Here is a 17,559-nt window from a genome sequence, read left to right on the forward strand (position 1 = left end):
GGCTTTTGGAGTGCAGAAACAGAGTCTCTGGAGCTGTCCCTGGAGCGGGAGCTGTCCTATCTCCTCCCTCCTCTTCTACTTCCCACTATGAATAATAAAGGTCATTCATACTGTAAAAAAAAAGGGAGGGCAGATAGGGTCCAAGACTGGTCAGCTCGGTGATATTACTAAGGACCCAGGATCCATCTCCCAGCTCCAGCCTCGTTATCATGTGGCTTTTATCCTCATGATCATAAGATAGCTGCTGTACCTCTAGTATGTCTCTATGTAGGAAAAAGGAGGATGGGAAAAGGACAAAAGGCAGAGGAGGAGCCAGACAGGTCAGTACTTAAAAAAGACAAACACCTTTCAGGCTTCTGCAATAGAGGAGGAGGAGAGAATAAATACAGCAAGGTCTGCCATCATGGGTGAATGGAGCCATTGCTTCTCTCTACCATTTCCCACACACGTTCCTTCTCAAGGCTTGTTTGAGCAAATGATACCTCCAATCACTCAGCTGTCCGAGTGAAAAGCCCAGGGTCATCTCTCACTCCATGGCCCACATCCAGCCCATCGGCATCCTGTTGGCTTCACTATGACATAGATCCTGAATCTGACCTGGTCTCTCCATCCTGTGGACCCAACCCTAGTCCAAGCCACCCTTATCCCTCCCTCCTACCCTCCTACTCCTCTTACCTCCATTCTCCTCCTTTATAAACATAATCTCCTCATGTCGCTCCCCCCTGAAAGCCCCAGAGGCTTCACATCACACATATTATGTAATGCTACCCCTCGTCATGACCCATTAGGCCTCCGCGGCTGGGCCCTCCTTGCAGCATCCCCCTTGCTAACTGCATCCAGCCATGTGGGCCTTGTTTGTGTTCTTTCCTCACACCTGCTGGTTCCTGCCTTTGAGCCTTTGCACTAGCTCTTTCTTCCCTCTGCCAGGAATATACCACCCGCTACCCACCTTATCTGTAGAGACCTTCACCCCTCTACCGTCATGGTCTGTTACATTTCCCCTTTTTAATTCCCCCCATAGCACTCATTGTAATCTATTTCATTGTCTGTCTCTTCTACCAGAATGTAAGCTCATGAGGACAAGGACCTTGTCTGTGTGCATAGCCGTGTCCCCAGGGCCTGAAACTGCCTAGTATGTAGGAGGACTCAGTATTTGTTCAACAAATGAATGAATGAATGAATGAATGAATGAATGAGTGAATGAATGGAGAGGCTCATTTTGGGTAATTCCTTAGGAGATCTTCCCACTCTTGGACATCCAAAGATAAAGGGAAGGAAGGAGACTGGTGGGAGGGGACATGACACCGAAGATACAAGTCAGAAACTAGAACTAACGAAAGATCATCTTCCCAACAGCCAAATTCTCCTCCCTGACTGCCCAAGTGATCCTGCCAGCAGAGAATCTCCGGGATGGGAGTCAGAGTCCATCTGGGGAAAACAGGAGGGAAGAGGTGAGCATCGACATATTGAAACAGCTGAATTCAGGCCAGAATGGGACCTGACCATCTGGGGAATGGTGCTGAAAATGCCTCCTGCTGGTTCTACCACTGACCAGCTATGGATCAGTGCCATAACCTTTCTGAACCTGTTTCCTCGTCTGGAAAATGGGACAAGAATAGTATTGACGAATAGTATTGACTTCGCAAGGATGTTTTAAGGATTTAATAATGTGGAATATGTAAAATGTGTATACAGTACACGGCAAATAGTAAGTGCTCAAAATACTTTAGCCATAAAAGAGAAAGAAAAGAGAGGCAGAGGGAGCGAGAGAGTTCAGAGAGAGGCGACAGGGAGAGGCAGATGGCTAGTAACCCGGGGGCAGCCCAGTCTGACATACTGGGAGTCTGATTCTCCCAGAAAAGACGCAGAAATTAAAAAGAACCCAACTTTAGCATCTCTTTCTCAAAATGGACTTTTGAGTTCTGGTTCAGCTCCCTCATTTTACAAATGTCCTGAGTCCCAGAAAGGACAAAAAATTCTCTAAGATGCACAGAGAGTTGGCAGAAGGGTCAAGCACAGAGAGATGGATAGTTGGGGAGGAGGATACCCACAGAGGCCAGAGTGGTGGATTATGAGCTCCCTGTTCTCCTCAGCCTGGAGGGAGAATGTGTGCCTTCCTGTCCCCACAGCTGTAGTGAGAGGCAATGGCAGACCGAGAAGACCCTGCAGTCAGCAAGAGGGACATCGGGCAGAGAGGAGCAGGGGCCTTACCTGTCCTGTGCATCCCCCGAGCACAAGGCCCTATGCTAAGCACTTCGTTAAACCCAGCACAGGCTCAATACTCCTCTAGCCCATGAGAGCTTAGTCCCATTGGACAGGATGCCCAGGGCCCCCGAAGAGCTAATAGAGCTGGAACTTGAATTCCATTCTGTGTGAATCTAAAAAGCTCTGCCTTGCTTCTGCCTGGGAATTAAAAGGCCTAGGTTTGGGACCACCAGTAACTGGCTGTAACATTGGGCAAGTCTTTTCTCTCTGGACTCAAGCCTTTCCTTTAAACAAGGAGGGTAAACACCAGGGCTCTTCCAGCTGGAGCTGACATTCTTGGAATTCTAAACAACGCCTCCTCGGTCTGAGTCAGGAGGAAAGCCTGCCAGGACACCCAGCAGCCTCTCATCCAGCCTTCTTGCCCCAGGAGCACAAGGCGGCCCTGTCCAGGGAGAAGCCTCCACCTACCCTGGGCCCAGGCAGCGAAATACCTCCTGCCCTCCTTTCCAAGGTGGTACCCTTCCTTCCACTCAGCCCATGCCACTCTCTTGGGCAAATCTCAACTCATGTTTGGGGAAATGAAACCAAACAATGTATCAAGCCTTTCAATTAGATGCCTATTTCCCGTCCTCTGAAACTTTGAGGCCCACGGGTCAGGATTTAGGCCCATGCTTCTCAAACTAAATTAAAATTTTTAAAAAAATTTTAATCTGTTGAGAACTTATACTTTTGAAAAATTAGAGAAATAAACTAGATAGTGGTAATGGTTATACAACATTGTAAAGGTACTTAATGGCACTGAATTGTACACTTAAAATGGTTAACATGGCACATTTTATGTTGTCTATTTTACAATAAAATTTTTCTGATGACAAATAAAAGATACAAAATACTAGCTTTTAATAGTATTCAATAGACCTTGTAAGAGTTATAAAAGTTTCTCAATGCTTACTTTCAATTTTTGTACTTATCTCATTGCAGAGCAGTAAGAGTTTGTGGACTGGCAGTAGTCCTAGGACTACTCTTTGATAGCACTGATTGAGGGATGTTGAGAGGTGGACTCTGGCTTTGCAGGAGGCTTTCCAGAAGGAATAAGGCTCCTGCATCCCCGCTCCTCCAAGTAGGTACTTCTGGATACCAGGCCAGTTAACTCTAAGCAGCCCCAGGCTGAGCACCCTGGTCTGACTTATGACTGGACCCCTCCCCCCACTCCAGTCTATCTCCCAGGGCCTTCTTGATATATATTGTTATGGAGTCTCATCAGTGGCCCCTGATAAGCGTAGGGAATGTGGGGTGGGGTGAGCTGGGAGAGAGAAGTACAATGTAGAGGTGTGCCTTTTTTGCTTCTAACCCCTATACCAAACTTGGCTCAAGCATCACCTCCTACAGGAAGCCATCCTGAATGTGCAGCAGGACTGAGGAGCCTGTCTGTGCCCCATAACAGAGCACAGCCCTGACTGTATTTACACTGAATGGTTGATATGGTAAATTTGAAGTGGGTGCTTGCCCCTCTGGGGGATGGGGACAGTGTTAACATATGCCTTGGTTCAAGGATATGGCCAGATTCTAGGCCTTGGCTGGGTGTCCCTGTATAGGGTACAGTCTGCACTGATGGTTGGAACTCTGGGGCCATCTCCACTAGACTGTGGGGCACTAGAGAGCAGGAATTATGTTTGGGACATTGCATCTTGAGTACAGTGGTCTCAGCCTGGCTGGGCAACAGAAAAAAAATGTGGGCTTTTAAAAAAATCTAGACATCTGGGCTCCAATTTTAGAAATTCTACCCCCAAAGATCTGATGAGATTCCTGGGTCCCCGTGTGACTCTGATGTCCAGCTGGTGTCTGATTCATGGAGAGGTGACAATGAGTGTTTGGTGACTGTGCTTATAGAGGTACAGCACGTTTGTGGAAGGAGAGGAGCTGAGGGATGTCAGAGGGAAGGGAGTCATTTTTTATTATGCCGTTTACTGTTTATTATACCTTTTGTACTGATTAGACTTTGGACCTAAAAAGAAGTTTGACAGACTGATGGAGTGGCTGTCATCTATTTCAGGTACCTGCAAACTCTAGGCCTACAACAAGGGCCAAGGGTCCTTAAATGTGGGCCAAAGGGATGAATAGCTGTAGAGCACATATCCTACCTCAAGGGGGCGGCAGCTGCCCAGAGCCTGCTGATTGGATTCAGGCGAGACTGTGAGCCCAGGGTTGCCAGATTTTCCAGTTTTTCAAGATAAGCCTGAAATCAAATTTTCAAGTGACATGAATTGCCAATTAATTTAAAAATTTAAAACACAGCATGAGCTTGACACAATACGCATGCAGACCGACTCTGGCTGCAGGCCATCAGTTGGTTCCTTTGGATTTAAGAGAATGCCCGTAAGGATTGGGCACCAGCGGCAAGTCTGCAGAACTGGGGAGAGGCATCCTTTGCTTCTAGAAAATTAAGTTGACTCCTCATTGGGTCCCCAGAAAGAATACAAGCCGTGTGCCCAAAGGTGGACCACAGGAATCACCCACTCATAATAATTTAATTCAGCACAGATTTTCTAAACCCCCCACCATGTACCACAGATCCAGTGGCGAATATGACAGGCACAGTCCCCTTCGCACCCACCATTTGCTGAAGTGGCAGCCATGGGCATCTGGATAATCTGCCACCTGTTTCTTCTTGCTCTGGATCCATTTCACAGCCCACTCTTCATCATACTGGGAGAAAGCTAGGCCTTTCCAGCTATGGGCCAGGGCCCCTCCCTCTTGGAGTTCATCAAACTCTACAACTGTTTTAAAAATCTGGATGCCTGCACAAAACAAATTAGAAAACCTTCCCTGAGCCCCTTAAGTGCAGAATACCAGTTTCTGCTGGCAGAAGCCTCAACCATAGAGACACCATGGATCTTCTGTTTGACCTGGGTGAAGAGGGATGAGGCAGATGTCAGGAGACTTAAGTGGCAGCAATATTTCTGGGGCCTCAAGAGTTCAGCTCAGTTAGGAGAACCCTTAGTAGCCAAAGCATGGCCCCTGATCTCAAGGGTCTGCAAACTAACCAGGCAGAGAAGAACCCAGAACCACTGTCTTGGATTTGGAAGGGAACCTCAAGAGCACCTAATCCAACCTCCCACCCAAAGAGAAAGCTCCTGAGGAGTTGGACCTTCACCTTCTCATTGTTCCTAAGTGAATCATATTCAGCAGTACTCAGACAACTGAGTTAATAAAGTGGCTAAACCATTATCTGAAAGGACAAATTTACCTAGGGTGCTTAAACATCCCTGGAAATCAGAACTCTCCACTGGGAAAATAACCCCCACAGTAGAAAGGAACACTTTCAAAAAGGGCCAGTGGGTGGTGGATGAAACCTCTTTTCCCTAGAATAACAGGTTACTCCATTCACCAAACCACTAAAGCACACTTGGTTAGTACAAGCACACGGTGAACGTTCTCAGCTGACCGCTGATAACTCTCCCCTCACCCCTTCCTGCAGCATGTGATATGCTGGGATCCCACTTCACTTTTTCATAGCTAGCATGTAGCCCAATGTGTTGCATTCTAGGTGCTTGTTAAATGTGAATTTAAGGGCCTTCTTCACAACCCTCAAATCTCTTTCCCACCAAGGCCAATCACCATGCCCAAGTACAAAAGCCTTAGGAAGAAGGGACAAGCCTATTTTTCCACTCAAGCCAAAGGGAATAATGGTGTGTGTTCCTTGGTGACAGTCCTCAGGCTATAGTCATACCAATCTGGCTTTACAAAACTAATCTGTGACATAAGTGCTGGGAGAGGATGGCCCTGCTGGGAGAAATGCACACCTTGGGGACAGGAGAGAGAACACCCAGGCCTGGGAAGGCAGAGACACTCCCCAGAAACCCATGGGTACCCACCATTTCTCTCCAAGTTATATGCAAAGAATTTTGAAGTGGAAGATAAAGTTAACTAATCTAGCTCAACCTTCTAATTTTATCCAGGAGAAAACTGAAGCCCAGGACTAAGTACCTTTCCAAAGGTCAGAAGTGAAATATTAAAGCAGGGCTATGATTTTGTAAGATGCATACTTCAGTTTCCAGTGACAATCGCTGTCATGAGGTGGGAGCTCAGGACCACTTTGATACTGAGTCAGGGCCACCACGGTCCATGGGGTTGGTTATAACTAACGTGGAGATCCTCCCTCAGGCCCAGCTCAACCCTTTTCTTTTTTCCCAAGCTGTTCCCTCCCCAGGTCCTACAGGAACAAAAGCTTACTGCCATCTGTAGGACACCTAGTATCATTACTCTAAATTCCTATCTTCAGGCCATCTTTATAGCCCAGCTACTCGGAATTGTTTCCAAGATTTCTATAGGTACCATCTCACCTATGCAGACCTCTAACACCTGCTATGTGCCAAAGATGGAGGATTCAAGGGTGAACAATGCTAAGTTCCTGCACACAAGCCTCATCTTGACCTATGTGTTTAGACAGTATCTGAACTTAATGTTAAACTCATTTGATCTTGTTCCTTGGCTCTACATGGCATAACTTTAAATTCAGTTTTCAGAATTCCTAAAATTGATCATCTTGACCTAATTTATGAATTCAAGGCACATAAAAGCTGCATAATCATTTCCAACTCGAGTATAAACAGCTCACTCACCCACTTCTGGATGAAAAGTCATTATGTATGTAGGGTGCTAAATACATACTAAGCATAGGTCTTTCTATACACACAAACTCATTTAAACCTAACATGAGACTGAGAAAGGCTATTTTATATCCTTATGAGTTTGGTTAAGACCCAAATCAAAATAGAGCCAAGGCTGCAGAGGTACAAACAAGCAGTATTAGTAGTCATCTTGCAAATACTTTCGTTGTTGGTACATGGCTCCCAAGAGCTTTTATAGATGTCTGAGAAACAAATAATCATATGTAAGTAAGGCTATTTCCCAAATACCCTAGTAAAGCTGGTAAACGCTTTCTCTGAACTGAGAGGCAATGCTGTGACAATGGTGAATATCATGGCCTCTGGATAACATGATGCAACTGCCAACCTTAACCACTCGTCAAGTGCTGCTCTGAAAAATAAAGTTCCTTTGATCACTTCACAGGAGTTGCTACAGGGACACAGCAAGTTTTATTAATATTCTGATTCCTGAGTCATAGCTTTCATGGCAGGAAAATATTAGGATACACCCCACCCTCAGCTATAACATAAAGCTAACAGTCTAATATTTCTAACTAGGATCTTAAGATTTCCTCTATTCTCTAGCAATACCATGTGTGCCATGAATCTTTTTAACAGGCACACAGGAACAAAAAAATGCTTGTTTGCAAATAAACATCTGAAAGACTATCCTAACAGCTGATCTGGGCTGAAACATGACAACAAAGTGATGATTGTGGAAAAAGACAATGCAAACAACTCTGGAGTGAGACTCCGAGGGCAGAGAACTTGCAGTGATATTCGTGCTCCACCAGCCCAAAGGCCCCACCTGGAACAACTATATCAGCTAGGAGGGTCTCTATCATTGGACAATTTATTCCTTGGATAGAAAGAAGTTACTGGCATCAACAGCACTGTGCAGTTTTTATTAACCATTCAAGTACAGTAGCATCTGGTAAGATTGGGACAGAATTGGGATTTAAAAGTGAACATATTCAGCATCTAATAATTTGAAAGAAGCCACTACATATTCTTCACAGACATGTTTTCACAGAGCCAATACAGTACTAGCCATTGACCCAGTACACCAAGTGTACTGAAGTAGAAAAGATGCAACAAGAAAAAATAGCTACATTAGACTTCAACACTTTAGAAAAAGAGTAAAACACTTTTAGTTTCTCCCCTTTAGCCCCTAAAACAACATCATACAGTCTGGATCTACCTATAGTCCTACATCAGCTTCTAGAATATTTGTCAGGAGGGCAAAAATAAAATGACACTGGCCAGTACAGTCTTTGGATATTTAGGAAGGGGAGGGGGAGAAAGTCAGTTCTCAGAACAAATTAGTCAGCTTCAGTCTCATCGGCAGGATCTTTGGATTCTTTGTTCTTCCGCACTTCTTCAACGTGCTTGTCCTGTAAAGCAGCAGTATATACATCAAATAAAAGAGCCTGCCGAATCACGTCCCCAAGAGAACCAACGCATCAGTACATATATTATACATGTAACAGTAATATATATAATAGTCCCCACATATCCATGGTTTTGCTTTCCACGGTTTCAGTTAACTATGATCAAGTGCAGTCTGAAAATATTAAACGGAAAATTCTAGAAACAAACATATTAAATGAAAAACTCTAGAAACAAACACTTCAGAATTCACACCATTCTGAGTGGTGTGATGAAATCTCATTGTTCCTCTCTGTCTCAATTAGTATATAAATCATCCCTTTGTCCAGTGTATCCAGACTGTATTACCCACCTGTTACTTAGCAGCCCTGTTATCAGATCAACTGTCACCCTATCACAGTGCTTGTGTTAAAGTAATCCGTATTTTATTTAATAATGACCCAAAATACAAGAATTGCTGGCAATTCGGATATGCCAAAGAGAAGGCATAAATTTTATCATAGACATGTATATACGTATAATAAACATAGTGTATACGTACAGAGCTCGGTACCATCTGTGGTTTCAGGCATCCACTGGGGCTCTTGGAACACATCCCGCACAGATAAGAGAGGACTACTGTATAATTATATATTATAGGAGTCACACAATTAGAGTTCTAAGACATCATCTTCGAACTTTCTGGGTCACGCAAAGAATCTAACAACTGAGCTTCCTATTGCTCTTCCAAAGAAAGTGCACTTATGCTGGAAATGTTGAATATTTCATCTTATTTTAAAATGAGGTACCTCTCATTTAACATGTGGAGCCCCCAGACTGATGAAGACAACAAACACCCTTGGATGAAGGCAATTAACTGAAGCCAATTCACTGGTTCACAAAACTTCAAGTTTTTAACCCTTCTCAAAGCAAGGCTCAGACACTAACCTTCTCTCGCAAACGCTCCAGTTTGGCAGCCATTTGTGCCTCTCGGTTCTCTTTGTTGGCTTCCATTTTGTGGGTCAGTTTCTCTTCTGCCATTTTACTGAAGTTGTTGTTTTCTTCGATTGCTTTCTGAAGCACTTCTTTCTCATGCTCTCGTTTCTCGGCAAGCTGTTTCAAGACCTCAGCTTCATGGGACTAAAAAGAAAGTTTCGCAGGCTAGGCTCTCTGAAATGTATTTAGGATTACTTGAAATTTAAAAAGAAATTATTAACTGGAAGGACTGAAGAGACAGATTAGGGCTCTTTAAATGATACTGAAATCAGGACCTGAATTACCTATATCAAAATACTGAGAAATAATTTACTTACAGGAAAGCTAGAGAGTACCTGACACTGGTTCTGTTAATTTTCTTCTGCAAAATCCCTGTCAAAAGAATTTCACTATATATAGCCAGTTGCAATGTAAAACACAGGCTCATGACCACAGGGCCAGAGTTTATTCCTAATAACATTTTCTGTGCAGCCTTTTGGCTGCTTTTCCATGAATGCAAACTACATAGAAGGGCAGATAGGAGATGATGCACCACTGCAAACACTGCCCCTCTTCCTGGGGAAATACTTCATAGTGTTGACAGCAGGTCAGTGCACATAAATACAACTGTGGCACTGCAAGATGCATAGCACATGCTGTAGTAGCTTAAAAGGGGGCCTAAAGTGCATGTGTACTAGGTTTCAAATTGCACTACCTGTGTTGGTCGGGGGCAGATTTCCAGTTTACCTTTTTGTGCCTTTGTTTCCCTGATTTTAAAATTAAACCCCAATCAGGGCTGTTGGAAAGGGGGAATAAGGGAGAATTTATGTAAAGTTCATTATGAATGTTCTATTATCCTAGAACATTTGTTCTAGAAAGAAAATATACCAAAATGTTAAATGGTTATTTCTAGGAAGTAGAATAACGAATACTCTGAATTTCCTAATTTATAAACTTCTGTGATTCCCAATTTTTCTATAACAAGCATATTAATATTTGATTTTTCTGATTAGTTCTTTTTAAATTTAAAGATGGCCATCTTAATATAGAATTGCTTAGATAAAAGCTGTCATGATACCAGTATGCCAGCTAACCAACAAAATCACATCAACAGCAATTTAAAATGTTTTTATTATACAGTTCTCAAAAAACAAAACCAAATAAATAACCCCCCCACACACAAACCAAAAGAACCCCCCCCCCCAATCTGAAGAGACAAAAAAGAATTATCCACCAACGATCTTTTTTTCAAAGAGAAAACATGAAGTTTGGTTTAAGACAGGCCTGGCCTTAAATTCTGACTCCATATTCACTACCTATATGATTCAGGAAAATGATTTAACATTCTCGAGACCATCTGCTAATCTCGGTATCTCAGACAACACCTACCCTTTAAGATCATTATTAAAGGAGAAAAATATTAAAAAGCTGGTCTGGTACATAATAGAAGCTCAATAAATGATAGTTGGTTATTTTCTTCCAGCCACTGGCATATGTGATTTCCACTGTCTAGCTATAATTGTTTTCCTCCTGTTGTTATGGAAATAAAACTGATTTGCCAAATTATATTAATAAATATCCCATCTTCTGTAAATTGTAATGTTTACCTTGCGTCTTTCTTCTGCAGCTTCTAATTTCTTCTGAATTTCCTCCAAGGAAAGATCTTTCTTCTTTGGAGGGGAAAGAGGGAATTCTGGGACAGATTCTTTTGATCGAGGGCTGAGAATCAGCTCAAAAGCCTGGCCTGAGGCACGCTTCTCCAGTTCTTTCACCTGGATGTCTGGATTTGATCATATTTATAATGTATTCAGAAAAATAGGGTTTACTGTTCTAATAAACTTCTCAAAAATTTCTAAAAATCAAATCAACTGACGAGAATTAGAGCTCATGAAAAAGCTGTGTTTGCAAGCAAGAAATTATACCGCCTCTGAGAAAAACAAAGTTCAACATTTTTAGATTAATAAATACCATTGTGAAACATCTGTATTTGACAATTGCTTTCATGAACAAAGAAAGACTTGTGCAAAAAACTGGAATTTTGCTTTGGCCTAAGTCAAATAGTCTAAATGAAACAATTAATTATGAGTTCTCGGCATGTTCAAGTGATAACATTTTTTTAAATTATTCTGATTTATAAAATAGTTTCTGATAAGACAAAAAAACACAAGTGCCAAATTAATGGTTTAAGACCTGAGCCACCTCCTACTCTAAAGTCATAAGTCCACCACAATTTCAGCTTTTCCAAATAGTTTACCTACCAGAAGAAGCCATGGTGAACAGGAGACAAGAAACTGGCAGTGTATTCTACACAATCCACTGGCAAGGGAAGCCCTGAAAATGATTTTCAAATGCATGCATCAATTTCTTTGCATTTCTATATGTCATCGATCCAAAGAAACCTCAAATCACATCCACATAAATCAATGTCAGACATCATTAACTAGAAAATTATAAAAATCTATAGAATACTAAAGATTGGGAAATTTGAACTAAATACAACATTGGTTGCAGAAAATCAACTGAGCTTGCCTTTTCAAAAAATTCTTGGATTTAAAAAAACAGGCAAGTCACATAATTTTTTCTCCCCGATAAACTCTAAATTTTCCCCTCCAAACATTGAGAAGAGATTCCAGATTCAACTCCACAGTGAGACCGGAGCCATCTTAATACTCCTACAACTCATTGTGCAAAATACCCACCCATGCTTTGTCTGTGTCTGCCATAGTGGAAAACGAAACATCCAAGCTAATACTAACCAATAATGTTGAATTCCTATTGTTCTTGGGTATTAAGTTCCTTGTCCAAGAGCGGGTAAAATTAGTTTTATGACCCTCTAGGTTTTAGGTTATATTTGCTACCTTACTTTATGAAAATTTCTACATCCTGCCTTGATTTTTTAAGGTCATGATTCTTGTAGAATCCAGATTAGCATCGAAAACGTACGATTATAGGTTCCCAAGAGCTGGAAATTAAAATCAGAGGCAGCGAAATGACCAAAACCTGGCAGAGCATTAGACGCAGCACAGGACACAGGATGGGCGTGGCACTGGTCAAAGCGAGGAAAAGCGGCCGGCTGCCCCCGGCCAATCATAGCAAGCCCTGCGCTCCGGCCCCTGGCCCCACCCCCTTCCTCCCCGCGCCTTTTCGAATCTCCCCGAACTCACAACACCCGGGAGCCCGCGCGCGTGGGAAGGGGGATGGGCGGGGCTAACGGTCCTATCCGGGTAACTCCGCCCTTCCCGGGCTCACCCGCGCGGACGCCCCCCTCCCAACTCCCGCCAAAGACACCTCGCGGCCACCCCACCCCCGCCGCAGCTAGGGAACAGGCTGTAGGGTAGCCCCTTCCACCGTCTCACCGCTTCCTCCCTTCGTTCCCACGCAACCTACCGCTACCCTAGCTGTCCGTGCCCCCCGCCGCGAGAACCCTCGTGGGGTGTCAGCCTCACCCGCGCGGCGCCAGTCACTGGGCGAGGGCGATGGCGGGGAGGAGACGCAGCCCCGGCCTTGAGCTGGCTGACCTAAGGCCGCGGCTCCCTGGGGGCGCCGCCCCGCCCCTTTAGACAATAGGGACCTCAGCGGGGCCGCGCCTGCAGGGGTAGGGAGGGAGGCAAACGAGGGTCCACGCCCCCTATTGTCTCCTCGACGGCACCCCGGGGCTAACGCCTGGGTCTCGCTCGGCTGGCCGCGCCCCCTCCTCACAACAGCCGCGCCCCCAGGGAGCGGGGACAAAGCCCAGGCTCCGCCTGAGCCACACACAAAGCGGAGACCCCTGCCCGCCAGCCCCTCTAGGGCCCGCGGCCCCGCCCGCCGCCCTCCGCCCTCCAGCAGGGGGCCACTGCCAAAGCCCAGCCCCTCCCGCCCGCTGCGTCCCTCTCGCTGACCACAGCCTTCTCTTAGAGCCCCGCACCCACCTGCTCGGTCCGAGCCGCCTGACCACACTCTGAGCACCAACAGACCCCAGCGCGCACAAAAGCGCCAAACAGCGGCACGTGACCTCCCTGAAGGGCTCTGCATTGGCTGAAAGCGGCGGCACGTGCCGGCCCCTCCCCCATCGCCAAGCGGGCCCCGCCCCTGTGGACCTCGGAGCACCTCGGGAAGTGTAGTCCAGGCTGGCTGGATAGAAGGACAATGCGAGAGGTGGGGGCGTTTGAGGGGTCTCCCTAGGTGTGAGCCGGGAACTGGAGCGGTTGTCTGGCCGCTGAAGAGGGCGTTACTGTGGCCCCTGGCTTGCATCTGAACCTAATCTCCTATCCCTAGAAAAAAGGCGGAGCGAGGCGAGGCGGGGCGGGGCGGGGTCCCTTCCTACCTCTCAGAGGGTGGCCTCCTGGACTCTGCCTCTGGTGACCCACGTGCTCCGAATTGCCGAAAAGGCAAAACTCGGACTGCCCAGGGCCCCACCGTTGCCCCACCCCTTGCCATTATCTAAGATGCCCAAACCCTTGTGACAGGACAATAACACTCTGTGCCCCTGTAAAGCCCCCTGCGCCCTACCTCTACACCCGCATGTCAACTGTATTGTGACTGATATGGGAAGCGTAAAGAAATCTAAATGGCTACCCTGTCCGGGAGGAATTCTCCAACCTCCTTCCTTTCTTGGGACCTTACCCTTTCCGAGCCCGTGAAACATAAGACCACCAGGTATGCGGAAGTAATCAGTGTATAAAACTGCCTGCCTGCTCTTTGTTCGGCGCTCAGACTCTGGAGAGTGACTCCTCTGAGCCCACGGGTGTAAATAAAGCTCCTTGATTCTTGGTTCGCTAAGTGCCGCTTGATTCTTCAGAGTACAGGGGCCAAAATCCACAACATCTTTGCTTCCCTGACCGGGAAACCCAACCGTGCTGGCTCTTTGAAGCTAAGGACTAGGAGGTGCACCACGCCCCAAATTGGGCGGTCTTAGACCCGACTGTGCTCGGCTGGCCCCGTTGTTTCTCCCACACTCTGGGCGGCAAGAACAAGGAGATCCCCGTGGGACACGGACCCAGATAGGCCCACCTTAAGGGTGGAAGGGGAGACTGATCACCTCCCAAGGGCAAGCACCCCTCAGACAGGGACCACCAGGGAGGGACTGTTTTAACCTCTGAGAGTGTGCATGTGTGAGTGTGAGGATCTCAGGGACCTGCCCCTGAGTTTCTCGTTTGTGGCTTCACGGTAAAGAACTATAGAGTCGAGAGAGCCCTAACCTGCGGTTCTGTAGCAGCGTCATAAGGCATAACGGTGATTTGTCCCTCCAGAGAACGACCAGGCCTGGGGTTTATACAGGTACACCTTAGCCAAGACACACCAAAAGTCTTGAGAGAGACACAGCCGGGTAGGCATCTGAATGGTCTCTGAAAAGGGGCACCGACACAGTGGGAAAACATGGGATCAGGTCAGAGTAAGGCGACGGTCCTTGAGACCATGTTAAAGAATTTCAAGAAAGGTTTCTCCGGAGACTACAGGGTGAAGTTGACCCCTGGGAAACTCCGAACATTCTGTGAGGTAGAATGGCCTGCCTTCGGAGTAGGATGGCCCTCCGAAGGGACCTTAGATGGATGTCCCCATGGTCCAGCGAGTGTGGAACGTAGTGACAGGAAGCCCTGTACACCCTGACCAGTTCCCCTACATCGACTCCTGGCTGGATATAGCTCAGAGACTGCCCCCATGGGTATGGTTCACATACAATAGGCAGAGACAGGCCAAGGTCCTCCTCGCATCTTATGAGAGAAGAAGAATAATAAAAAAGAAGACCACTGCTCTGCCCGATGACCCAAAGACAAGCGAAGCGTTATCCCCTCCTACTCGGAGAAGTCCCAAGCGGTGGTTGAAATGACAGAGTCTCTCTGTTCCAGACACATCGACCTACCTGGGACGACAGTCAGCAATTACTTAAGAGCTTCTTCACGCAGAGGAGAGAAGACGAGTCCTGAAGCAGGCTAAGCAGTACCTAGAGCTAAGCAGCCCCAGCTGGGATGGTAGACCCTGAAAGATGGACCCAACGGGTGGCACCCAATGAGAGGCCAAACTGGGACTTTGCCACTGAAGAAGGGCGAGTTCACATCCAGAGGTACCAAGATACCCTCCTCGCAGATGTAAAGGCAGGGGCCAAAAGGTCCATGAACATGGCCAAATTCTCCTCAGTCCAGGAGGCCAATGAGACTCCTGGAGATTTCTACAAAAGACTCTGTGAGGCCTATCGAGTTTACACACCCTTTGACCCGGAGGCTGCAGCCAACCAACATATGGTCAATGCCGCTTTTGCAGCCCAGGCTGCCCCAGATATTTGAAGAAAGCTCTAGAACCTGAAAGGATTGGCTGGGATGAACAACATTCAACACCTAGACATAGCTCACAAAGTCTACACCAACCAAGATGTCGCTGCAGAACAGGAAGCCCAGAGAGTTCGCAAAGAAAAGGCAGCTCTGCTGGCAATAACCCTAAGGGACACCAAGGGGCCAGGGCCCCGAAGACAGGGAAAGTGGCACACCCCAAGGGTGGAATCTGAGGGGCCCAGATTGTCCAGGGACCAATGCGCCTACTGCAAAGAAACGGGACACTGGAAAAATGAATGCCCCCCAAAAAGGAAGAAGGAACATCGAAGCATCAAATGCCAGCAAGAGCCGCAAGATGGAGAACTCACTGGAATGGCAGGAGCGGATTCGGACTGAAGGGGACCGGGCTCCATCCAGCTTGGCCCCCAGGAGCCTACGGTCAGAATGAATGTAGGGAGCTAACCTGTGACTTTTATGGTAGACAACAGAGCTGAGCGTTCGGTTGTCACCTCCCCAGTGACCCCACTGGGCAAAAAGACTTCAACCGTTCTGGGAGCCACTGGAGAAAGAGCCATCCAACAACCTTTTTGCAAGGCTCGCACCTGTGAAATCGGAGGACATACAATCCGACATGAGTTCTTTTATCTGCCTGACTGCCCAATCCCTCTCCTGGGCCGGGACCTCCTCTCTAAGTTGGGAGCCCAAATAACTTTCAAACAAAGGGGGAAAACTACCCTGAGCTAAAAGGGCCCAAAGGAGAGTACCACACTGGTAATGGCTGTCTCAGTAACCCCAAGAGGAGGAATGGACTGTTTTGCTCCTTGGAAGAATGAGGCAACCCTCTCGAGTATTGGATCAACTTTCTCCTTTTATGGGCCGAAGATAACCCACCTGGATTGGCAATGAATCGGCCTCCCATAGTAATTGACTTAACCCCTGGAGCTGTCCCTCAGCACTTCCTCCAGTACCCAATTCCCCAAGTGGCCCAGCTGGGCATACAAGAACATCTGACTCACCTCAGAGAACATGGGATTCTCATAGAATGCCAGTTGCCTTGGAATATACTGCTGCTGCCAGTCAAGAAACTGGGAGGAGGATACCAACCAGTGCAGGATCTCTGACTGATCAATAAGGCTATGGTAACCCTACACCCGGTGGTACCCAATCCTTACACCCTCCTCAGGCAGCTCCTTGCCATGGTCAAATGGTTCACCTACCTGGACCTCAAGGACGCTTTCTTCTGCCTACGACTGGCACCCCAAAGTCAATCTCTTTTTGCTTTTGAATGGCAAGAACCCGACACTGGCAGGCAACTACAACTGACCTGGACCAGGCTTCCGCAAGGTTTTAAGAACTCCCCAACATTGTTTGGGAAAACACTCGCGGCAGACCTAGTAGCATTCCTCAGAGAGGGGACCCGGTGCACCCTCCTCCAGTATGTGGATGACCTCCTGCTTGCTGGAGAAACTGAGGAGGATTGTGTAACAGCAATACGAGCATTACTGGAACTTCTGACTACTTTGGGTACAAAGTCTCGTGGAAGAAAGCTCAGATTTGCAGGACCCAGGTCCGGTACTGGGATTCCTCCTGAGTCTAGGAAAACGCGCCCTAGGACCTGAGCGAAAAGCAGTGATAACCTCTATTGCTCAGCCAGGAACCAAGAGGGGCTTACGTGAATTCCTCGGAGCGCTGGCATCCGCCGCATCTGGATCCCCGGGTACTCAGCCCTCACCCAATCTCTGTGCAATCTCTTAACCGGACCTGAATCGGGTCCCCTGGAATGGACTCAAGAGGCAAGGGATGCCTTTCAGGAAATTAAGAGGTCCCTCGGGCAGGCCCCGGCCCTTGGCCTACCAGACATTCAATGAGACTTCAATTTGTTTGTCCATGAGAAGGACAAAGTCACTCTAGGAGTGTTGACCCAAATGGTAGGGCCATGGGAGAGGCCTACAGCATATCTATATAAAAGTTGGACTCGGTCACCTCTGGGTGGCCATCCTACCTCTGCACCCTGGCTGCCACGGCAATACTAGTTCAAAAGGCAGACAAACTCACCCTGAGACAGGAGCTACATGTAAAAGTTCCCCATGCAGTCACCACCTTAATGAACAGCC

At 46.8% G+C, this 17,559-nt stretch overlaps 1 protein-coding gene across 2 annotated transcripts; it reads right to left on the reverse strand.

Moving 5' to 3' along the window:
* Positions 1-7,733: 7,733 nt before the first annotated feature.
* Positions 7,734-13,250, reverse strand: STMN1 (stathmin 1). 2 transcript variants are annotated; one of them, XM_011357643.2, is made up of 5 exons: positions 13,109-13,250; positions 11,456-11,528; positions 10,805-10,977; positions 9,171-9,362; positions 7,734-8,248 (listed from the first exon to the last, which is right to left on the reverse strand). In XM_011357643.2, the coding sequence occupies exons 2-5, from the start codon at positions 11,466-11,468 to the stop codon at positions 8,177-8,179; spliced, it is 450 nt and encodes a 149-aa protein (XP_011355945.1). In that variant the 5' UTR covers positions 11,469-11,528; positions 13,109-13,250; the 3' UTR covers positions 7,734-8,176. The 2 variants fall into 2 exon arrangements, with proteins under 2 accessions (XP_011355945.1, XP_011355947.1); XM_011357645.2 differs by lacking the exon at positions 13,109-13,250 and adding an exon at positions 11,954-12,214.
* Positions 13,251-17,559: the final 4,309 nt, after the last annotated feature.

Source organism: Pteropus vampyrus, unplaced genomic scaffold (genome assembly GCF_000151845.1).
Source record: "Pteropus vampyrus isolate Shadow unplaced genomic scaffold, Pvam_2.0 Scaffold36, whole genome shotgun sequence".
In the NCBI taxonomy this organism is placed as follows: domain Eukaryota; kingdom Metazoa; phylum Chordata; class Mammalia; order Chiroptera; family Pteropodidae; genus Pteropus; species Pteropus vampyrus.

Coding starts and splice junctions, on each gene's coding strand:
- STMN1 (XM_011357643.2), bottom strand. Junction 9,363..10,804: donor CTGCAGAAGAAAGACGCAAG/GTAAACATTACA, acceptor CTTTCTTTTTAG/TCCCATGAAGCTGAGGTCTT. Junction 8,249..9,170: donor TGGAGCGTTTGCGAGAGAAG/GTTAGTGTCTGA, acceptor GCTGCTTTACAG/GACAAGCACGTTGAAGAAGT.